A 25001-nucleotide genomic window follows, 5' to 3' on the forward strand; every position below is an offset into this window, starting at 1 on the left:
GGCCCATCTGGTTTAGGGTTACCAGACGTCTCCGGTTCCTGGGGACAGTCCCCGGATTTGCAAATCTGTCCCCGGAAAATGTGGTAGCACAGTTGGCTCTGGCTGGCGTCAGGAGCTGCTCGCTGCCGCCGCCGCCGCCACCAAAGGGAACCGGGGACATCCAGGGGTACAGATCTCCTGCCCCCTTCCTCCCTTGTTTTGACAGATCGGGGGAGGCTTGGGAGAGCATTGCCCATTTTTTTAAAAAAATTGCCCCTCTTCCCTCCACCGACGCCTCTGCCGCTCTCGTGCTGGCATAGGAGCTGTGGTTCCATAGGAGCTTCACTCGAGTATAAGCCGAGGCGGGGTTTTTCAGCACAAAAAAATGTGCTGGAAAAGTCGGCTTATACTCGAGTATATACAGTATATAAAAACATAACAAAACATTAAACTTCCTTATACAGGATTGCCTTCAGGTGGCTCGGGGGTCGGATAACTCCATTCTCTCCAACATTTCTCCAATGAAAATAGGGACATCCTAAGGAAAAGCGGGACATTCCGGGATCAAATCAGAAACCAGGACGGCTTCTCTAAATCAGGGATGCCCCTGGAATATAGGGGCACTTGGAGGGCCTGCTGGCCAGGAGGCCATTCAGTAAGGGGACCTGGAGCATGGTAGCGAGGCCAGGCCGGGTTTCGGGGCCAGAGGACCCCGGCAGCAGGCAAGGTGGGACGGGGATCCATGCTTTGTTCACACCACCTCAAAATCATGTTCCTGGGGCTATGGCTATGGCCACACCCCTGGGAAGCCCACGAGCTGAACACAACAGAGCACTCTTTCCTCTATATTACCTACTATTTAATGGTTTATGACAATATGCAACCTTCCCACAGAGCCAGAAGCTGGCCATAGAGTAGAGGAGCTCTCAAAAGAACGGCGAGGTCTGAATCACGGCACACTCACAACATAGAGGCTCTTTACAGAAATAACTCGGCAGCCCTTGTGTTTGAGTCTTATAGAAAATATCTTTTTTAATTTAAATGGGGAAAGGAGTTCATTACACAGGTGAGCTTGTACGTGGCTACAGGAGATCTTCGTGGCAGCATACAGGTGCTCAGGGCTGAGGGGTCAGGCACTTTGGCCTAGCGTGTCAAAAAGCCGCAGCGGCCATTTTGCGGGCTGGCCTTTCTCCCTCTCCTTTACTCTGTCTTGTCCTTGTCTCCTTTCTCCTCTTGGAGAGCCAGGAAACGTTCTCTCTCCTTGATCAGCTGCACACCGCAGTAAGTGATGAACCAGATGGATAATGTGCTGAGGGGGAAACCTGAGGAGGAGAGCGAAGGAGAAGAGATCAACATGGCCACAGGGCAGATATTTTGTAGCTGGCTAGATAGCGTCTGTTGAGGAACGGGAATGTTATGAGAGACTGGGCATATCTGGGCCACAGTTTTCGACTGGTTTAGCGGTCATTCCCTCTCTGCACACGCTCACATGCACCCTCTACCCTTGGCCCAAAAGGCATGCTCAGAGTTCAAGGACAAATTCCAGATAGGCGAAAACCCTCGGGATGTGAAGCAGGGACAGTGAGAGGTGTGGCTGGGGGGAAGTCCTGAGGGACAGACAGAGAGGTTTTTGAGGGGGCACATTTGGACCCTGAACCTGAGGTTCCCCACCCCTCCCCTTCTATTACCGGTAGCCCCACCTTTCTCACACTTGGGCCCCCAGATGTTGTTGGACTACAAATCCCATCAACCCTAGCTACCAGGACCAGTGGTCAGGGATGATGGGAGTTGTAGTCCAACAACATCTGGGGGCCCAAGGTTGAGGAAGGCTGTGTTAGCCTGAGGTCCCTCATACCCTTAACCCAGTTCTGAGGCAGAGTTTTATGGGGAGGGTGGTAAGGCCTAGGACGCCCCACACAGAGACCAGGGGCACAAGGAGTAATGTGTGCTACTGGAGAGAAGTAAGGAGAGCAAGAGGCCGAGGAGCCTCAGAAACAGCAAGTGTTCATTTCCAAATATCCATCTGTGCCTCTAGTGGATTTGTCATGTAAGCTAGCTAACGACCATGGAAAATATGGCTTTCAGCCCATCGAAAGGGGTTGGGCCCACTCTGCCGGAGGAACGTTACCTGTTTGGAGAATTCTCGTGGCGACGAGAATGGCGAATTCGAGGCTATTGAGGGCAAGGATGTTGTACAGGACGATAGCCCAGAAGTTGGCAGCCCCAAAGAAGCCTCTGATCCGCCGAGACATTGCCTCTGACATTCCGGCCTGCCCGGGAGAAGAGACTTGTGTGAGAGTTTCTCGTGGGCATAAGTTTAAGGGTTAACACACATCCCTAACAAGTTGTTGTCGTTTAGACGTTTAGTCGTGCCCGACTCTTCGTTACCCCATGGACCAGACAAGTATATAACAAGTATATCCACTTATAAACATCACCTCCAACATCTCGAAAGAGTCCATCAACGGTGTCTCCGAAAAATGTTACACATCACTTGGAAGACATGCGAGCTAATCCCAGTGTACTGGAAGAAGCGAAGATCACCAGTGTTGAAGCAATGATTCTTCAACATTAACTTCGTTGGACCGGTCATGTTGTGCGGATGCCTGATGATCGTCTTCCAAAGCAAATCGGGTCCTCCCTCAAAGAGGGCACATGTTGCGGCGAGACCTGGAGACTGACCCACTGTGTTGTGGGTGGGTGAAGATTGGTCAGCCACAACACCCGATTGGTAGGTCCCTCAATGTTGGGGTTCAATCTGGCCAATGGGCACAGTCCAGATGGATCGAGGGACCTATATATTTGCATATATGTGACCCAGAGCTTCCTCTTTCGATGTGTGCATTCGGAACACCCGCCCACCTCTCCCTACTTTTAGGGCTTGTTGCGCTTGACCTTGCTATGCCATCGTGTGTTGTCTGTCGTTGGGACAGGGGCACGGCAGGAATTTCCCCCCACTTGGCTGATTGGCTGGTGCCATTTGGGTTTCGCCTGCCGCGTAGCAAATCGTCACAACTTGTAAGGTTGCGGATAGGCTCTGGCTCAGGTGATAGGGATGGGGGAACGCTCTCGCCATCCCTATGTGAAGGGTATTCCGTTAAAGGAATCCAGGGACTCAATGATTTGGTCAACCCTGTGAGGGGGTTGTCCGTGTGCCAGAGTCCAGGGGGACATCTGGGTGGTGGACATAGCCTGTTCCCGGCTTTTCACTGTCCCAAGTGTTCACCCGAGGCTGACCTATGCTAGTGCCCTGGGTCAGTGCTACCTGCCACGGTGCGGGGAGCTAGTCGAACCAGAGCCTATGCAACCACTCACTTTTGGTAATCAATAAAGTTGTAGTCTAAATTCTGCCAAAAACCAAACCAAAATTTGAGTCATGTGTGAATTTATTTAGGGGGGAGGTTCCTGGGTCTGAACACGCAACTCCTCTAATCCGAACTTAAAAACTGAAAGCGTAATGCTGGTGGTCAACAAAAAAGGTTTAAAGAATCTCTCAAGGCAAATCTTAAAAAAATGAAGTATAAACACCGACAACTGGGAGACACTGGCCTGCGAGCACTCCAACTGGAGCACAGCCTTTACCAAAGGTGTTGTGGGTTTTTGAAGACACTCGAACTCGGAATGAAAGGGAGAAATGTGCTAAGAGGAAGGCACGCTTGGCAAACCCTCACCATGATCAACTCCCACCCAGAAACCTACCCGGTATGTCCCCACTGTGGAAGGATGTGTGGATCCAGAATTGGCCTCCACAGTCACTTACGGACTCACTATTAAAACTCTGTTTATCAGCTATGAGTGATCGCCAAAGAAGAATATGATAACAAGTGCATGCCGTAACTCCAGTAAAAGATCCTTAACCTCTCTGCAATGTGTCTATGAACATACACTAATGCTGGCTGCACACATGTAACACAATAACACCTGGGGGGATCCCTACCCTCAGCCCAGCAGGCCTTAAGGGTCTAGCAATGTGTTAAGGACCAACGCTTATACCTCTATGGCGGCGAACGGCTTCAGCTGGAAGAACTGCTGCACCCACAGCTCGAAATTGAGGCCGAAGCAGTTGCAGATGGACCAGATGTAAACTATTTCGCAAGGGCCAAGCCAGAGGGTGGTCACAAGAAAGGTGGCGATGGTGGCTACCAGCTCCTTCAAGATGTTGTCGTGATTGCCACCAATATAATCGTAGACGTACCTGGGAGTCAAAGCGCGCACACACAGTGAGAAGGTTGGCTCAAGTTTTCATGTCCCCAAGATAGAGCAAGCTTCTTTCCTGCTGCTCCAGAGGGTAGAACCTGAACTTGACAATTCCATTATTCGATAAGGTGGAAATGGCGGGCACTAGATGAATATTCGCTTATTTCTCCACCACCGACTGTGAATAGTTTGTTATGAGAGCAGGAAATCTCCCAGGGACCCCAAGAAACATTAAGTGCCATCGTCAGAAAGGAAACTTACTTGCATAGCCAGTCGTTAATCCCTCTGTCAAAGTGCCTGCGAGACAAATGCAAAAGTTAGATTTAAAAAAACAACAGAAGCTTTTGCTTTATTAGTTGCCCCTGGTTCCACATCTATATCCCCCAGGCACAAGGCTGCTGCAAAGTGCTCTAAGCCATGCACTGTTGCCGAGGTCCCCGTGGGTGAAGTCACACGACCATTTTTTATTTTATTTACCTATTTATAATTCCCGCTTTCATAAAAAAAAAGAGAAAATCCAGGCACTACACAGCATGTAAGAATAATATCAGCAAAAGGCCTCTGGGAAAACATCGTTGAAAAGCTCAATAAAGACTGATTGGTTAAGAAATGAGATTTTTATTTTCAAGAGGCAAGCTTTGAACTGCCCCTCTTAGAAACAAGGTATACCGTGTGTGTGCATGCAAAGAGTTCAAAAGTCTATTTATTTTTCTGATAGCCAATGGCTTTGTTTTATTGACTGTAGCTGCTGCATTTTCATTGACTTCTTGTTTAATTTTTTTTTTTTTGGGGGGGGGGTGGACCTGGAAATAGTTTTACATTTTCCATAGTATTTGGATTCCCATTGAAAGCAAAGAGCACAAGCTCAGGTGGTAGAGAATGAGACTCTTACTCTCGGGGTCCTGGGTTTTGGCGTCACATTGGGTGGGATTCCTGTGTTTCAAGGGGTTGGACTAGATTACCCCAAGGGTTAATCTACAATTCTATGATTCTGTACAAGAGATTGAACTGAACACTTAGTGGGCTGCAACCGCAAGAACACAGGGAGCTGCCTTACACCAAGTCAGGCCATTGACCTCAGGATCACTAATAATAATAATAATATTAATAATATAACAATTTATTATTTATACCCCGCCCATCTGGCTGGGTTTCACTCTGGGCAGCTTCCAACAGAAAAAATGAAATAAAATAATCTATTAAACATTAAAAGCCTCCCTGAACAGGGCTGCCTTCAGATGTCTTCTAAAAGTCTGGTAGTTGTTTTTCTCTTTGACATCTGATGGGAGGGTGTTCCACAGGGCAGGTGCCACCACTGAGAAGGCCCTCTGACTAATTCCCTGCAACTTGGCTTCTCGCAACGAGGGAACTGCCAGAAGGCCCTCAGAGCTGGACCTCAGTATCCGGGCAGAATGATGGAGGTGGAGACGCTCCTTCAGGTATACTGGACCGAGGCCATTTAGGGCTTTAAAGGTCAGCACCATCACTTTGAACTGTGCTTGGAAACGTACTGGGAGCCAATGTAGATCTTTCAAGACCGGTGTTATGTGGTCTTGGTGGCCGCTCCCAGTCACCAGTCTAGCTGCCGCATTCTGGATTAGTTGTAGTTTCTGGGTCACCTTCAAAGGTAGGCCCATAAATAGTGCATGGCAGTAGTTCAAGCAGGGGATAACTAGAGCATGTATCACTCTGGCAAGACAGTCCGCAGGCAGGTAGGGTCTCAGCCTGCGTACCAAGTCAAGCCATTGGCCTCAGGATCACTTACACTTACTGGCAGCAGCTCTGCAGGGGTTCTGGCAGGGAGTCGCTCCCAAAGCTTCCTGGAGATGCCAGGGATCAAACATGGAACCTTCTGCATACAAAGCTCTGCACCTGAGCTACTACAGCAGCTTCCCACGGACAGAGGGAATTGCCTTATGACAAGTCACGCCATTCCTCCCTCCAGCTCAGCGTTGTCTTCTCTCCCGCAGGCTGATCTTGGCCTGCTAGGAGGTCCAATTTGGCCAGCCAGGCCATTTTCCCCAAACCCACCCACCACTGACGATGTCAGCTGACAGGTGAGAGGACAGAGTTTAACCCTGTGTTGGCTGCTCTGCTCTGTTGTCAGCAGGGAATGGGATTGTGCCGTCTAGACAGCAGGATTCCATCTCCACTCTTCAGCAAAGTCCTTCTTCTCCTTTAAGTGGGCTGGGCAGGTGAGCCGTGGGACTTCCCCACTGCCACTACTACAGAATGTCTGGCCAGAGCGAGCCAGCAGGAAATCACACCGCATAAGTGAAGTTAACTCTTTATTAGCAAAAGCAGGATCTGCACAGGAGTGTCAGGCCTAATCAGCACAGCAGCTCACCTTCGGCAGATCTTGCCCCCACGAAGCAGTTCTTCAGGCTGAAAGTCTCTCCCCCCCCTCTCCACAACTGCCTAAGTCCTCTCCTCTCCAGGGGTTTTCCAAGCAATCGGAGACTGTGAAGATATTGGTGGGTATACTCACGTTTCTGCAAAGACGTAGAGCATGGTGATGCATTTGGGTGGCTGTGGGGGGTTCAGGTGATCCAGCCTGGCAATGGTGTTGATGACCCCAAACATCACTGCGGCTTTTACCCAGTCGTAGACCAGGTTGGAGTAAGCCAGGCCAGCTGCGGAACAGAAGAGGAAGGAGAAGGGCAGTAGGTTGACATGCAAGGAAGCAAGGGCACAGGACTACATGCAGCATTTTGGGGAACAGCTGTCTGCTTTGGATGCAGAAGGTCCCAGGTTCGATCCTCAGCATCTCCAGGTAAGGCAGAAGAAGACTCCCTATATGAAAACTGCCCGTCAGTGTAGACAGGACTGAGCTATATGGGTCAATCTCCTGACTCAGTATAAAGCAGGCATAGGCAACCTTGGCTCTCCAGATGTTTTGGAACTACAACTCCCATGATCCCTAGCTAACAGGGCCAGTGGTCAAGGATCATGGGAGTTGTAGTTCCAAAACATCTGGAGAGCCAAGGTTGCCTATGCCTGGTATAAGGCAACTTTCCTTGTTCCTATGGATGAACAAAACCATCCATTTCAGTCAGTGTTTCATGTTTTTCCGATGTTAAATCCAGTTCTCCATATCTGCTCAGAAATGTAAGATTTTGTTGTTGTTAAAAAATCATCCTGAAAATCCATCCACATTTTAGTGCAAATTTATCCTAATGTACGCATCTTTGTATGCAATTTTGACTAGTATACATACCTTTCTTTGCATGCTAATGTATGCATTTTTGCACATGTTATCTGGCGTGAGGGCTGCATTGCAAAATTCGGAGAAGTGCAAATTTCAAAGGAGAATTTTGATTTGCTTTGCTGATTGGTTCGAGAAGTGGGAATTGGTGTCTCATCAAAATGCAAACCGCTTCCAACCTCTTTCCCCATCCCTGCATTCTACTGGAAGGTCTCCTGTGAAAGTCATCTTCAGAGCACGTGGGAATGATCCATGTGGAAAATAAGACCCCGGAAAGAAAATAAGAATGGGGCTTCCTTTGCTCCCCGAGAACAGAACTGAGGACTCACTCACTCACCCAGCGCCCAATCTGAGAGGTGGTTGACAAACTTCATGTCCGAAGGAAGGGTCAGGATATAGAAGAAGTGGAAAAAAACATCCACTGCCATGATGGCCACAAGATGGACGAAACCATGGACACAGATGTGCCACAACTCATAGTCTTTGCGCCGCATCTCACTGATGTGCACCTGTGGCCAGGGGAAAAGGGGGAGATGAAAGGACAGGTGTTTTGTTCGTGGACCCAGAAAGGACAGGACATAGCATGAGTGACTGTATCGGGGGAAGAGGGTTGCCCAACAGCCCCCCCCCCCCGCATCCAAGAAAGGAGGAGCAAACTGTAAGCAATTAACAACACTAGCGTGGTTATCTGAAGATTTGTAAGAAGAAACTGTTACCTGTTCAGGATAAATAATGAAATAATTTAAGTAACAATACACCAAGAACAGGAAAGGAAGGGAAATGCAAAGAGGCAAAATGTAAGTTTGTAAACCATTAGTCGGGAGGGAGGGAAGTTGTAAGACTCAGTAGAGCCAAAGAGATCAGAGATGAAGATATGATGTTATGTAATGTGATTATTAAGGGACGCGGGTGGCACTGTGGTCTAAACCACTGAGCCTAGGGCTTGCCAATCAGAAGAAGAAGAAGAGTTTGGATTTGATATCCCGCTTTATCACTACCCTAAGGAGTCTCAAAGTGGCTAACATTCTCCTTTCCCTTCCTCCCCCACAACAGACACCCTGTGAGGTGAGTGGGGCTGAGAGACTTCAGAGAAGTGTGACTAGCCCAAGGTCACCCAGCAGCTGCATGTGGAGGAGCGGAGACGCAAACCCGGTTCCCCAGATTACAAGTCTACCGCTCTTAACCACTATACCACACTGGTTGGCGGCTCGAATCCCCGCGACGGGGTGAGTTCCTGTTGCTCGGTCCCTGCTCCTGCCCACCTAGCAGTTCGAAAGCACGTCAAAGTGCAAGTAGATAAATAGGTACCACTCCGGTGGGAAGGTAAACGGCATTTCCGTGCGCTGCTCTGGTTCACCAGAAGCGGCTTAGTCATGCTGGCCACATGACCCAGAAGCTGTCTGTGGACAAACGCCAGTTCCCTCGGCCTATAGAGCAAGATGAGCACCGCAACCCCAGAATCGTCCACAACTGGACTTAATTGTCAGGGGTCCCTTAACCTTTAATGTGATTATATGTAAAATGAATGAAAATCATTATAAAAATAAATAAAGAAAAGAGGAGCAAAGAGCGTAACAGAGAATGCAGCCCACCTGGTCATAGAACTGGTCAAAGGTCATGACAGGTCCGAAGAAAAAGAAGGGGAGGTAGAAATTGTATTTCAGGAGGGCGAAGATGGAGTAGTTGCCTTCCTTCCTCTCACAGTTCTCCAGGGCAAAACTCATGCACCGCATGATGCTGAAGCCGGTTCCTCCGTAAAAGAGAACATCTTGAAGATCAAAAGTTCCTGTTACAAAGCCATTCTGGACAAAAGAGAATAGTTACCACGTATACCAAGGAAACGAGGTTGCTTCAGAGTCTTGTCTGCTGCACAGAAACCTCACGGTTTGCCCTGAGTACTAGATCTTTCAGGCAGCCCTGATCTGAACATAGTTTTGAACAAGCTATATTATAATATATCCCTTATTAACACCATCCCATTGGTGGGTTGAGCAGATGAGACCAAGGGTGGGTCCAACAGTCAAGAAGGCGGTTTCTGCACATGACATAGCTGCCAAGTCTCCCGTATTCCCAGGGAAACCCCCGTTTTTCCAGCTGTCCCCAGCCGAAAAAACTGATCCCCCCCGGTTTATTCTGGGGTGGCGGCCATTTTGGGACTGGGTGGAGCAGCATCAAAAGTAGCTTCTGAGCATGCTCCGCCCAGTTCCAAAATGGCGGCAGCGCTACTTCCGGTCTGCTACTTCCGGTCTAGTCCCTTATTTCTCAGGCCGGAACTTGGCAGCTATGGCACATGCTGTGGTCGGAAGTGAGGGGCAGGTGGGGGCTTGTCAACCTGGGAAGGGAGCCCATCTAGGAGAAGGAAAACTCTGGTCCTGAACCTCTTGTGATTATATCCATTCGCAAGAAAGGCTTCAGGAGTAAACCCCAAAGAAAAATGGATACCTGCAGCCTTGAAGGACCTCTTCGGGAGATGAAAAGGCTAAGGAGTAAACCCTACACAAATCTGGCGTGAAGTCCCTAAGACGGTTGGATGGCGCCTAGTAGCCAAGCTGGCTGTCGCTCTGCTTCTTTGCTCTGCTTTTCTTTGGGCTATATCAGCAAAGCTGAGAGAGGGGTCTTGTCATCTGCACCCCAGGGAAGTCACTTTGGTGCTACTAACGCAACAAGAACAACACAGGAGGCAGCCGTGGTGAGTTACTGGTCTCTGCAGCCACAGCAGGCACTGTGATTCTCCAGCGACATGACTTCACCCCTGGAGGCACACTCTGTCGTCTCTTGAGATAGACAGATGCCAAAGAGAGGCCCGGAGGGTGGCAAAACAAGAACGGGCCTTCTCTGCAGTGGCTCCCCATCTGTGGAATGTTCCCCCCCCAAAGAAATTTGCCTGGCACTTCATTATACACCTTTAGGTGCCAGACAAAAGCGTTCCTTTTTAACCAGGCCTTTGGTTGACCTGATCAGTACCCCATACCCCATGTTGGGTTCCTGCCAACCTAGCAGTTCGAAAGCACGTCAAAGTGCAAGTAGATAAATAGGTACTGTGGGAAGGTAAACAGTGTTTCCGTGTGCTGCTCTGCTTCGCCAGAAGCGGCTTTGTCATGACCTGGAAGCTGTACGCCGGCTCCCTTGGCCAATAACGCGAGATGAGTGACACAACCCCAGAGTCGGTCACAACTGGACCTAATGGTCAGGGGTCCCTTTACCTTTAATTATTGGGTTATTGCTTTATTTTTATTTTATATACCGTGATCCTTTTATGTGAACTGCCCTAAGACCTCCAAGTATAGGGCGGTATATAAACAAACAAACAACAACAACAACTTGCCCCTCAATGCCAGCCCCGTGGGGTAGGCTAGGCTGAAAGACAATAAAAAACTTGCTTAGCCTCCCCCAGTGAGTTCCACGGCCAAGTGAAGGATCGGGCCCTCTTGAGCCTCCTAACTCAGAGATAACCAATGTGCTGCCTTCCAGAGACTGTTGAGTTCCAACTCCCCTTGGCCCCAGCCAGCATGACCAATGGTCAGGGATGATGGGAGCCCAAGAACATTTGGAGGCCACGGCTAGTAAAGCAAGATGAGCGCCGCAACCCCAGAGTCATTCGCGACTGGACCTAATGGACAGGGTTCCCTTTATCTGGTCTGGTCCCGAGGACAGCCAAGTCTCTCTTTGGCAGGTGAGATAGCTGCACACCGACATACCTGCCAGGTGCTGAACGGCTCCACCTTGAAGGACGCCAGGCTGCAAAGGCCCGCGAGGAAGCACAGCCACTTCTGCTTAACCAGCGAGATGGTGTAGATGACCAAGCAGTGGGACAAGACCATCATCAGGTAAGTGCTGCCCATCGTTCCCAGCACGGCCAGTAGCCCGTACGCCATGTAAACCACAGACCTGTGCTGTGAGAGAATGAAATAACCTTTTGTCTACTTTTATCACAGGTCTTTGTGCTCTGTTCTCTTCTGTTCGTGGGGCTAGAATACCTTGCTCCGCAGAGGTCCGTTTAAGCAGCACCTTCAGATCTCATCTCACGTTCCTGGCTGTGCGGAAGCCTCCCTTCCCATGGGGAGCTTCCCTTTCTCCCCAAAAACAGATTTCCAAGAGGGGGGGGGGAACCACACATTTCTGGAGATGGAGGAGAATTTTGGCTTGGTCTGCATTGGAATGCAACCCAACCTTGTTTTCACTCCCCCAAAACAACTGTCCTTCAAAAGTTGCCCTTCTCCAAGTTTTCCGACCAAAAAATGTATACAAAATTAAGTGTGCATATTAGTGAAAATAGTGTGCAAAAATACAGGCTGAAGAAGCCACTTCCAGTATACCTGAAGGAGCGTCTCCACCCCGCACACTGAGGTCCAGCTCCGAGGGCCTTCTGTCTTCATATAATTTTTGTTGACCTTGGTCACAATCCAGCCACAGATGAAACACTTTTCAGTCCCACTGATTTGTCTGGGAGAGACGCAAGCAGGCACTGAACTCTTTCACTGATATTAATGGGACTTAAAAATGCTTTGGGCTATGTTTGGGTTGAGTTCTATAGATCTGAACCTATTTGATCCAATTGCTTGTAACAAAAACCTGCCAGCAGGTGGTGCTGTAAGCCTTACTTAACGTTAAAGGGCTTACTTGAGGAGCCGTCATGGAGCAGATCTTGGCGAAGAGGACATGCCCGGAGAGGGCAAAGATGATGAAATTTCTGAAGGAAGTGAACCACATGGCCCATTCAAAGTCAGCTGCATCCTGCAAAGACAGAGATCTGAACCAGTAAGATCACAGAAGCTCAGATTTTCTGCTTTCACAAGCCCTGCCTCACACACAATCAACTCGGCAGCCGGTCCTGTTTGTTGGAAAAAAGTTGACCCAACTTTCTGGATGATCCCAGATAGGTGTTTAATCTGGGATTGGTGCTGGTTATTCACACAAATTTTTTCTGGGCTATTCACACGACATCATCAGCATCAAATTTTGACCCTCTAACCATAGCTGCCAAGTTATCCCTTTTTTAAAGGGATTTTCCCTTATGCTGAATAGGCTTCCTCGCGAGAAAAGGGAAAACTTGGCAGCTATGTCTAACCCGCCCGTCCTGCCCATTTTCTCTCGATTTACCCTTCCCCTGTCTGGAAGAAACAACCATATCCCTGGTTGCTGTGGAGCTGCATGGAAATATGCAAACAAGGGTTTAAATGGCAGGCAAAACTAAGTGCATTGCATAGGTGTAAGGGGGGAGGCTTATAGGGAACAGCCCCCCCCCCATCAGGTCGAGTTCCTCTCAGAGCAGTAAGTCCAGTAGCGGATCAGATTACAGGAGTCAGGAAGCAGAGAGGGAGGGACAAGGCTCTAGCAGCGTCAAAAAGCCTCAACACCGAGTAGAGAGGCAGCTGGGGAGGAAATGATGGGAGAGCAGTCAGAAGGACGGCCCTCCCCCCCCGGATGCCTGAATTGAGGCATACGGCACCCCATAGGACAAGGGGGAGGCACTTTGGAGTTCCCAAGCTGTTATGTTTGGCGTGAAACAGAAAGAAGCCATTGCGAGGTTCTGACTCAGAGTAAGCAGACATGTTTTCTAGAGACTTTGCACTGTAAATAGGCTGCACAATAAAAAACACCTTAAAGACAAGCAGGTGTGGAGCATCGTTACTCAAGAGTAGCCGCAAGAACCTCTGACAATAGGCTTAATAGGGCCAGCCCAATCATTAGGCAGAGTGGGCTCGCTGCCTCAGGCAGGTCTGTTTTTAATATTCTGTTGGGATAAGGCCTCCCACCAGTACATGATTCTATACTGTTGTACCAGCATATTTATCAATACCAGTATCGTAGGTGCCAAGCGTGTGGGGCTGTGTGTGCTCCAGCCCCCACAACATTCCCCATGAAGGGGCCACGGACGCCGCAAGGGCATGTGCACCCGATGTTAGCACACCCATCGGCAGAACACATGCTTCCACCAAGCGTGCCCCTGAGAGAGCCCGGTGCGCCTGGCCCGGCCGGGCACGCTGCCCAACTGAGGTGATGAGCGGCAATGCAGCCGCGACTTTCTTTCCTCTCTCCACCTCCCGGGTCAGACTTGACACAGGAGTGGAGCTGAGGCTGGGATGAGGGAGCAGGAGAGGGGCGGCAATGCTGTTGTCTCTGCCTCTCCTCCGCTCTGCCCACCCTCCAATGAGGAAGCCCTCCAGGCATTCTGAACTACGACCCCCATCATCCCCAGGCAACTGTGCCAATCACCTGGCATCTTGCTGACCAGAGTTACTGCACCATGCCAGGATGGAGGGGAGGGGAGAGGCAAGGCAGTGGCAAGGTTGGTGCAAACACCTTGGCAGGATCACTAGATTGGCTCTGCTGCCGTGTTTGCACTATGCCAGTCTCTCCACTGTATTCTCCATGTTGATATGCTTGTGGGAATGTTAGGGATGTGGATTAGGATATATTATTAGATAGATCCTATCCAAGCTTGTGTTATCAAGCTTCCAATATCCGCAGAGTGACATTCCCCTTTTGTGCGCAGCAAAACATGAGCGTTAGGTTTGTTAGAACCTCTACAACATTATACTTCCTGGCAAATCCCCCTTTTCCCTCTTAAAAGAAATACACAACACAATAGTATTAAAATAAGATAGAGTTTACTCACATGACATCCTGAGTTAACAACGTAATCTCTGAAAGGCAGGCTTACGTAGAAAAGTTACAAATATATACATCTGGAGTCTACTTAGTAAAGTGAGGCTCCATCTGGTCTCTCTCTTGGCAGCAGGCCGAGAGGGAGAACCATCCTAACTGGAGATTCTCTGGAGATGTGTTCCCATTGAAGAAGAGATGGCTAAGAGAGAGAATGGCTGCTGGCTAGGGGCTTTTGTCTGCCAGCTAATCCATCTCATCTGCATGTCTGGAGGAACAGGAAACTGAACTTAGTCAGGTGTTCCTCCAGGTGAGTTCCTCTTAGTGGACACTCTAGGAACTGTTGTGACTTGTCTGGCCCAGTATTCCATCCCACAATGCTGCAGCAGTGAGGAAGCCTACTCACACTCCCTCTCAAAAATGCACCCTGAACACAATGGGCATGCTGACGTCAGGCACATGCACGCACATGACCCTGGGCACCCACTGTCCCAGGGCAAAGGCCTGGCCAGTATTCACTGCCTTCCACGCTGGGTCTTGGGATATTTTTCAGTGACAGGCGGTGATGCTGCTTTTGAACGAGAGCGAAGCGAAGCTAACATCTGTAGTAGCTGTGGCCCATAGATCTAGGGAAGTTATTGATTTCATAGATCTGTAGTTGTGGCAGGACTATAGTGATACATACATGAGGCAGGATCCTGCACCCAATCATATTTTGTAGACTCACCAAGATGCACTTACCCATATGTCTCCCAGTCTTCATCTCTGCCTACACAATTCACACATACTACACCCACGTCCCTCCTCCATGCACATTAACTGAACAGCCCCTCCAACAGCTCTGGAGGCAATGGGAAACTTTGGAAAATTTTAAACAGGTGTGAATATTCATTGCAGCTTCTAAGCCAGACACCCCCAAACTTCGGCCCTCCAGATGTTTTGGACTACAATTCCCATCATCCCTGACCACTGGTCCTGTTAGCTAGGGATCATGGGAGTTGTAGGCCAAAACATCTGGAGGGCCGCAGTTTGGGGATGCCTGATTCTAAGCAGTGGCTGGCCAAAGATAGCCAAGAAAATTGCACCGCTCACCATTTTCCTGCCAAAGTAATGCCATCCTGGTTTAATGTTCTCTCGGAAAGCCTTTCGGTTCACGCTCTCTGAAAGAGAAAATGTGTTACTTGCTGGGGGAAGCACTGGGTCGCATCGAGGAAACACGCTGGCTTGGCCTCTGCCAATATAGTGCATTCTGAACTATGACCCCCTCATCAGCCCCAGGCAACTGTGTCAATCACATGGCATCTTCCTGAGCAGAGTTACTGCACCATGCCAGGATGGAGGGGAGGGGAGAGGCAAGGCAGTGGCAAGGTTGGTGCAAACACCTTGGCAGGATCACCAGATTGGCTCCGCTGCCGTGTTTGCACTATGCCAGTCTCTCCATTGCACCCTTCCCTTTCTCCATGTTGGTATGCTGCAGCAACTCAGCCAGATGGTCTAGAATCATAGAGTCATAGAGTTGGAAGAGACCACAAGGGCCATCCAGTCCAACCCCCTGCCAAGCAGGAAACACCATCAAAGCATTCTTGACATATGCCTGTCAAGCCTCTGCTTCAAGACCTCCAAAGAAGGAGACTCCACCACACTCCTTGGCAGCAAATTCCACTGCCGAACAGCTCTTACTGTTCTTCCTAATGTTTAGGTGGAATCTTCTTTCTTGTAGTTTGAATCCATTGCTCCGTGTCCGCTTCTCTGGAGCAGCAGAAAACAATCTTTCTCCCTCCTCTATATGACATCCTTTTATATATTTGAACATGGCTATCATATCACCCCTTAACCTTCTCTTCTCCAGGCTAAACATACCCAGCTCCCTAAGCCGTTCCTCATAAGGCATCGTTTCCAGGCCTTTGACCATTTTGGTTGCCCTCTTCTGGACACGTTCCAGCTTGTCAGTCTCCTTCTTGAACTGTGGTGCCCAGAACTGGACACAGTACTCCAGGTGAGGTCTGACCAGAGCAAAATACAGTGGTACTATTACTTCCCTTGATCTAGATACTCCTATTGATGCAGCCCACACTGTCTCGCCACACTGTCCGCTGCCCTTATTTGGTCACCGGGAAAAAAAGCCACGTCCACAATCTGTTAAGGTCATTTTGTAAAACACAACTGCATGCTCTGGGTAGCTTCTGGTACCTGGCATAGACAAAGGGTGGAGCCAGGGGTAAGTCAGGGGGGTAGAGCTGCACAGGTATGAAAAGCAAAGTGGCACATCGCCATGTTGCTATGGCAACACACCCTCAACTCCAACTCAACTTGTCTCAACAGAGGTGATGGGGTGGCGGGGAAGGAGCCACACAGAGAGACCTGCACCCTCGTGTGCAACATCTGTGCAATGGCGCACTGAGCTTAGGAACCCGCCACCCTACTGCACATGCCCTGGTGACTCCAGGGAGCCTGCGCAGGTGCCAAAATGCTAACCTTTACTCCAAGCGTTATGGAGCAACTTCAAAACTTCAGGGAATCTGGCCAAATGCTTGGCTTTTGCTCAACAGGCTCTGTCCTTCCGTTTTACCCTCTTAATCCTCCTTCCCAAATGCAACCAAACTTTAAGTTGGCGTGAGACCGCTGCCCTCCCAGCTTCCCTATATCATTGCACCACTGTCCATGTTAAATCCCAAGGCTTGTGTATTAGCACAGGGTGCTAATAGCACAGTGTAACTAATTATGCAATGAAAACTATCGTTTTGTTGTTGTTGTTGCTTTTTAACAACAACAACAACAACAACAACAACAACAACAACAACAACAACAAGGGGCTTTATTTTCCCTGGCTGAGGGCAATTTTAAGGCTTCTCCAGAGTGGTGGTGGGGCTGAGGTGTGTGTGTGTATTCTGCTGCATGTCATTGATACACTCAGTGTCATTGATACACTTTAGTGGCCAGACTGTCCACACACCGTTCGACTTTATTTGCAGTTCTGCAATGCTTCCTTAGTGCAACTGTGTTCTTTCTGCCTAGAGGAGCATTTGTTCTTTAGCGCAATAAAAGTAGGAACCCACCCCCGCCTGCAAAAAAAGAAGAAGCTTGTGGCACAAAATTATACAGGATTTCAGCAGGAAGTCAGGGGACATGAGCTGATGGAGAACAAAGCAGTCTGTTGTCCCCTAAACCTTTGCAGGCGCAGGCACAACCGAAAGTGTGTTTGCATATATCTGCCTCAATACTTTTATAAGAACCTAAGATGTGCTGGATCAGGCCAATGGCACATCTAGTTCAGCATCCTGGCTACATTTGAGCCTTTTGGGAGGCTCATTTCTTTGAATTTGGCTTCTTTCACTGGATGGAAGCTGGGATATTATTGTGTTACTAGAGCTCTGAATCTTTTCCATTTTCGTTTCTGTTTATTCACGTTACTTCATTTATATATTCCACTGAAATATACTCGAGTCGAGAGTGAATTTCATGCTCTTTATTCAGCTTGTCGTAGCAATAGAGGAAGAAGAGAAGAATCTCTCTTTCCCCCAAAAACGTCTGCTTATATACATTATTTACACAATGGGCCTTGCGTGATTGGCTACTTCAGGGCTGCACCTGTGGGCCAATCAGGTTGCGGATTGACTTCTGCCAGCAGCCTGATTGGCTGCTCCTGCAGGCCAATCAGGTTGCTGATTCACTTCCACCTAGAGCTGGATTGGGTGGCTCCTACGGACCAATCAGACTGCTGCATTCTGGATCCTATTGTTCTAGGATCAGCTCAGTACATAACACCCACCTTTCTTTTGAGGAGCTCAAGGCGGCATACAGAGTTATCCTCTTTCCCATTTTATCCTTTCAACAACCCTTTGAAATAATTTAGGCTGAGAGTAAGTATCTCTCCAACGGTCCCCCAGCTAGCTTCATGGCTGAGTGGGGATTCTAACCCGTGTCTAACTGCTGCACCACACTGGCTCTCAATATGGCTCTCAATATGGTTTGTTTATATGTTTATTCATAAAATCATCTCTCTGCCTGGTTCTCAGGAGTCTATCAAGGTCATGCCCCTCCCTAGGCCACACCCATCCATGAGCCACGCCCACACCCTGCCTTGCACCCTCGTTGACTGTTTTTACCTAGCTATAATGCACCCTTGTCCTCTGATAGAACTTTAAGCCTGCCTGGATGGACAGTAGAGAGGGAGGCGGAAGCAAATTAGCATTTGTTGCTCCACCCACTTTGACTTATGCCCCCGCCCGCTCTGCCATGTGGCCCCAAGAAGCTGGCCCAGGAGGGAATGTGTCCCTCAGCTGAAGGGGGGGAAAGGCTCCCCGCCCTTGTTTAATAGGGCAACTGGGAAAAGGGAGATGTCCTTTCTGGCCCAACTGACTCAAAGTCCCATTCTCTTGGCCTTGACTGGACGGAAACAGTTACCTCTGGAGCTTTCGAAGATCTCTTGCCCGCTGTAAACGATGGCACCTGCCACGACCAGAGCGTAGAGCCCCAGCTCGTAAGTGGGCAACTGCGCTTTAATGGCCATGTTGGAGGGTCGCTGCTGCCCCAGGAGCCAACTCCAAGGGGATCCAGATCTGCAGAGGGAAGGAAGGAAGGAAGGGGAGATACCTTCACATTTCACAGAGTTGGTTGTGGGCTCCAAGGCATCGCGGGAATTATTCTGCCCGCAGAGCTGTCTTCATTCATACATGCGCAGTCGAATATTCCCAGTACAATATTCAGCTGTCCCTAGTCTGATGGGAATTTCCTGCTACACACCCACCCAGCCATCCCTTGGCCAGTTCTTGCACCCTTAACAGAAGGCTGACATGCAAAAATTCCAGAAGTGAAGCTTTTCCCAGCAGAAAGATGAATAGTGGGGGGTATTCCACTCCAACTTGTTTTTGTGCATGGACATTGTGAGGGATTTCCCGCTTCCCACCCCTCACTGCTTTAACAACAGAGTCTCTCCCTGTGCTTCTCTACAAACGGGAGTAAACCTCCAGTGTCCAAATTGGACTTGTCTCCAGGGTACCTCAGGGCTCTGCGTTCGAAACCTATTGCCACTAGTGGGGTCTCCCTCGCATGGATCCCTACTGCTACAATTTGCCTCTCCCTTAGGCAAATTGTAGCAGGTGCCTAAGCACCTTCTGCTGGCAGAAGGTGCTTAGGGACCCAGGTGGCGTTGTGGGTTAAACCACAGAGTCAGACTCTAGGGCTTGCTGATCAGAAGGTCGGCGGTTCAAATCCCTGCAACAGGGGTGAGCTCCCGTTGCTCGGTCCCAGCTCCTGCCCACCTAGCAGTTCAAAAGCACATCAAAGTGCAAGTAGATAAATAGGGACCGCTCCGGTGGGAAGGTAAACAGTGTTTCCGTGCGCTGCTCTGGTTCGCCAGAAGCAGCTTTGTCATGCTGGCCACATGACCCGGAAGCTGTCTGCGGACAAACGCCGGCTCCCTTGGCCTATAGAGCGAGATGAGCGCCGCAACCCCAGAGTTGGACACGACTGGACCTGATGGTCAGGGGCCCCTTTACCTTTACCTTTAGGCAACTATGTGGCTCCCTTGGCTTCACTAACCAGCCCTTTGTATGACAGGAGAAAAAGCAAACAGTTTCCTCTTCCACAGGAAAGCTTTATTCTCACCTCTTAGTCACACCTCTGAAGGTACTGAGATACTGCCCGAGTCCACGAACGTTTAGGCACATTTAACTTTATTATTTAACTTGAAAACAAGGATTTGTCTGGTTCTTAAAAGTGCATATCTTTTCATATAATACAGACTTGTTAATACATCTCCTGCATCTTGATAATAATGGTTATATCCTTTCTTCCCATCCACACAAACCTAACCTGCTCCTTCTCTAACCCTCCACTCCCCAACTGCCAACCCCCAACTGCCTTTCAATGGTTGTTCCCCCTCCATTTAGAACACCGACTAGTCCTGCCTCCCAGGGAACACCTGCCTATCATGGGAGTGATAGGTTAACCCATGATGAACCGGAATCATCATCAGGCACTATTCCGCCACAGACATACGTTTGCAGATAGTGTGCATTCTACCCACAATGCACTGTGAATTGCCACCTTACCACTCCCAGCATGGCCACAATTTCTTGTTGACAAAGGACAGCTGGACATATAAAGGGCCCCATTACCTCCAGGGACAGTCCTCTTTAGCTTCGGGCCTCATCAAACCTAAATCCAGCCGTAATAATAATAATAATAATAATAATAATAATAATAATAATAACAACAACAACCCAGATCCTATAGCTTCTAACACCAGCCTGGCACACTGAAATCTACATGCTATTGATTTCAGTGGAATACAGCAAGGGTGGGGAACCTACAACCCTCCAGATGTCCCTGAACTCCAATTTTTATCAGTCCCAGCCAACAGGACCAGTGGTTTGACTTTGGAATGATGGGAGTTGTAGTTTGGTAACACTTGGGAGCACCATAGGTCCTCCATCCCTGGGACAGAACCAGCCATGCGCTCTGTTCTTTGATGGAACTCAATGCTGCTACTTAAGGTTGCTTTAAGTTACCATCAGGGAATATCTTTGAAGCAGGGAAGGTCAGGGGCTCCCTGCTTAGCAGAACGACAGACCCTCCAAGTGTTCCTATTTTCCAGGGACAGTCCGGGATTTACAGAAGCTGTCCCGGTTTCTGATTTGATCTCGGAATATCCCACTTTCCCTTTTTTAAAAAAGGGTAAAAGGTAAGGGACCCCTGACACAGTTAAGTCCAGTCGCAGACGACTCTGGGGTTGCGGCGCTCATCTCACTTTACAGGCCAAGGAAGCCAGCGTTTGTCCGCTCCGCAGACAGTTTTTCCGGGTCATGTGGCCAGCTCACGACTAAGCCGCTTCTGGTGCAACAGAACACCAAAACCAGAGCAGCACACGGAAATGCCGTTTACCTTCCTGCCGGAGTGATACCTCTTTATCTACTTGCACTGGCGTGCTTTCGAACTGCTAGGTTGGCAGGAGCTGGGACAAAGCAATGGGAGCTCACCCCATCGTAGGGATTCAAACCGCCGACCTTCTGATCGGCAAGCCCAAGAGGCTGAGTGGTTTAGACCACAGCGCCCCTCGTGCTTTCGTCAGAGAAATTTTGGAGGGTATGGTGTTATGCGACTCTCGAGCCAAGGAGATAAGTAACTAGACAAGCTTTAGAAGACATCTGAAGGCAGCTCAGTATCAGGAAGGTTTTTTTTAAAAAAAGTTTGATGTTTTATTATGTTTTTATATATGTTGGAAGCCGCCCAGAGTGGCTGGGGCAACCCAGTCAGATGTATGGAGTAGTAGTAGTAGCAGTAATATTGAAAATGAGATACCTAATTTCATCAAAGAAAAACTGAAGGGAAGGGTATGGAACAATTTAGGAGGTGCCCTCAATGTAGCAGAGCTGGCTTGCCACGTTTTAAAAGTAAAATAATCCCATCTAAAGAGGGCCAACCCCCCCCCCCGGCTACCTGCACAGACACATACCGTATTTTTCCGTCTATAAGACGCCCCCATGCATAAGACGGCCCCTATTTTTGGGTACTCCAATTTAAGAAAATGGGGGAGATCTATCCGTGTATAAGACGCCCCCCCAAATTCTGTACATTATTTTTGAGGGGGGAAACCTAGTCTTATACATGGGAAAATACGATATACGGCCCCAGTAAGGCCAGAGGTCAGAATGACTTAATTGCACCCCTGCCTCTGCATCAATTTTATTTTTTAACCCACTGTTCTTTGGTCCTGGAAGAAACGATCAGGTGTGTTAATTCTACTGGCATCGATTACATCAAGTGTGTTTTTTTAAAAGGGAAGCTGCATTATTGATCACGGTGGTGAGGGAGGGAGACATCTAATGGAGCCGGGGACTTAAATAGCATAAGGCAGCCAGTGCCACTGTAGCTGGGGTGAGGCGGGGTGGAGAGGGAAATCATCTGCAAAGCAGCCGTCCTGTCCAATTTTAGCTTAGTAACTGCTCTATCTGCAGCCCGTGGTGCAATGTGATAGCAGAGGCGATCGTTTTCCCAGGGCAGTCTCTGACAGGCACTCGGAGATGCACCGAGCGTGGAAGTTTTACAGCCCTTTTGAATGAGCTTTCTCTGCCTGTATGTGATGTCCCAAGGACCTCTCGTCGTTGCAGTGCCAGTATATCGATATCGAAGCTTCCGCACCGTGGACAAATGCCATGGCCAGAAGCAGCTCCTTCCGAGGTGCCCTCCGCACAACTCTCCTTCCAGCTGAGCGCACATGCCGTTTAACCCTTTGCTAGCCAGCAGCTGTGCCACTAGCGGATCCCACAAAGAAGTGGCGGCTGCAGCTGCGGGGAACAACCGGTTGGCAACTTAAACCACGCGCCAGATTTTATGCCTACCCAAACCCCCTTGGCAGCATGCAAATCCCCTCTCACTGACCTTGAGAAACAAGCTGGCTGAGTTGAGCACCACCACCGGCCTGGAGAATAAAGGGGAGGTCTAGGATACGAGGAGGCAGAGGAGGAGGAGGAGGAGGCCGGGGTAACCTCTGTTTGAAAGTCCCAAGTTTAGATAGACATGGATGAGGGAGAGAGAGAAAGTCCTCTTGTAAAAAGCACCTGGTCCAGTGGTTTTTGTTTGTTTGTTTGTTTGTTTGAAAGGAGTGATAGGCCAGTGGGTGCCCCCCCTCCTTGGCACGTCCCTGGTGTCAGTTTAGGAAAGAGTGGAAGGTGGCCGGCTGCAGATATTTTTATTTTGGAGGAGCGCTGCAGAGAGAGGGGCTGGCCCAGGAGCTGCCTGTCAAAAGGACTGCTGAAGACAGCCCAACACAGCAGCAGGAGCAGCAGCAGCAGCGGTAGCAGCCAAAGTTAATTCAGGGCAATGTGAGAGAGGAGGACAGAGGAGCAAGGGAAAGCCAGCAGCCCCAAGGCACCAGACTCGCGGCGCACAGATATCGGCTCGCTCACAGCATTGCTACCTGGCGGCTGCTGCTGCTGCTGCTGCAACTCCCGGGCCAGCAGGATTGAGTTGCTTCCCTGGGGTGCACTTTGCTGCTGTCCGTGAGTGTGGGAGGACGGCTCTGGAGCAGTAAATCAGGGCCACTCGACACCAACCCTGAATATGCAGCAGGATGGTGCTTGGCTCCAGCGTGACTGTCATTATTTTGCAGGAGGGGTTCAGGCACATATGCCAGGACCTTAGCCATGCGCAGCTGAATTGGATGAAAGGGCTTTGTTGCGCTAGTGCAACGAATCCACTTTACAATAAGCCCTGGGGCTTTTTGTGGTTCATAAATGCACCGAAGAAGGATGCAAAGCAGGATGAATGGTTCAATGTCTCCCCATTAACTAACCGGAAGAATTTATGTTATTTTATTTATTAACTAGCTGGCCCGGCCACGCGTTGCTGTGGCTCATCCGTGTGATTTCCCCCACCCTGTCCCGACCCATGACGTATCATGCCCCCTCTTCCCCCACCCCCGTCTCATCCCTGTGATTGGTCCCACCGTGTCCTGACCTATTCCGTCCCCTCCTCCCCCACTCCCCACCCAGGCGAGTCAGTACCTCCATTCGGCCTAGTCTGTAAAGGCTTCGGCCTAGTATTATTATTATTATTTATTATTTATACCCTGCCCATCTGGCTGGGTTTTCCCCACCACTCTGGGCGGCTTCCAACAAATACCGAAATACCTTAAAATATCACAGATTAAAAACTTCCCTAATCAGGGCTGCCTCTAGGTGTTTTCTAAATGTCAGGAAGCTGTTTATCTCCTTGACCTCCAATGGGAGGGCGTTCCACAGGGTGGGCGCCACTACCAAAAAGACCCTCTGCCTGGTTCCCTGTAGTTTTGCTTCTCGCAGTGAGGGAACCGCCAGAAGGCCCTCAGCGCTGGATCTCAGTGTCCGGGCTAAACAATGGGGGTGGAGACGCTCCTTCAGGTATACAGGACCGAGGCCGTTTAGGGCTTTAAAGGTCAGCACCAACACTTTGAATTGTGCTCGAAAACGTACTGGGAGCCAATGTAGGTCTCTTAGGACCGGTGTTATGTGGTCTCGGCGGCCACTCCCAGTCACCAGTCTAGCTGTTGCATTCTGGATTAATTGCAGTTTCCGGGTCACCTTCAAAGGTAGCCCCACATAAAGTGCATTGCGGTAGTCCAAGTGGGAGATAACTAGAGCATGCACCACTCTGGTGAGACAGTCCGCAGGCAGGTAGGGTCTCAGCCTGCATACCAGATGGAGCTGGTAGACAGCTGCCCTGGACACAGAATTGACCTGCGCCTCCATGGACAGCTGTGAGTCCAAAATGACTCCCAGGCTGCGCACCTGGTCCTTCAGGGGCACAGTGACCCCATTCAGAACCAGGGAGTCCCCCACACCCGCCTGCCCCCTGTCGCCCAAAAACAGTACTTCTGTCTTGTCAGGATTCAACCTCAATCTGTTAGCCGCCATCCATCCTCCAACCGCCTCCAGGCACTCACACAGGACCTTCACCGCCTTCACTGGTTCTGATTTAAAAGAGAGATAGTATATAAACAGGAGCCAAGGTGCTGTTGAGAGAGAATGTTTTATAGCTGTAGTACCAGTGTAGCCACCGCTAGAGGGCGCTGCTTTGCAATCTGGTTCCTTTCCCAGCATGCATTTTCGTCTGAGTGGTGTGTTTTGAAACACAGGGTTTTACCTGGCAAAGGTGTGACATCTGTCTTTGAAAATGGCACGGGGTCACTCTCATATTCGCATGCGGAATTGTGTCAAAATTTGAACACAATCGGTCAAGCGGTTTTGGTGAAAAGTGGATACTAACGGACATGGCCAGTTTACACACACACACATATATATATATATATATATAGATAGATAGATAGATAGATAGATAGATAGATGATAGATAGATAGATATATAGATATATAGATATATAGATAGATATATAGATATAGATATAGATATAGATATCCCACCTCCCCCCCCCCCCGGTCTGGGATTCAATGCGGCTTATGCAGATAAAGTGAAACAAGCTAAGAAACATAGAGAAGACCATCATTAAAATGTCATTAAACTCTGATAGAATTGA

General features: G+C 49.3%; 1 protein-coding gene across 1 annotated transcript; it reads right to left on the minus strand.

The window, feature by feature from the left end:
* Positions 1–980: 980 nt before the first annotated feature.
* Positions 981–22895, minus strand: HHATL (hedgehog acyltransferase like). Its single transcript, XM_035130018.2, has 12 exons — positions 22370–22895; positions 18392–18546; positions 15080–15147; positions 12002–12115; positions 11080–11274; positions 8974–9183; positions 7719–7890; positions 6665–6809; positions 4438–4473; positions 3973–4174; positions 2108–2249; positions 981–1301 (listed from the first exon to the last, which is right to left on the minus strand). Exons 2-12 carry the CDS (start codon positions 18495–18497, stop codon positions 1180–1182), a joined length of 1512 nt encoding a protein of 503 aa, XP_034985909.1. The 5' UTR covers positions 18498–18546; positions 22370–22895; the 3' UTR covers positions 981–1179.
* Positions 22896–25001: the final 2106 nt, after the last annotated feature.

This window comes from Zootoca vivipara, chromosome 12 (assembly GCF_963506605.1).
Source record: "Zootoca vivipara chromosome 12, rZooViv1.1, whole genome shotgun sequence".
Classification (NCBI taxonomy): Eukaryota; Metazoa; Chordata; class Lepidosauria; order Squamata; family Lacertidae; genus Zootoca; species Zootoca vivipara.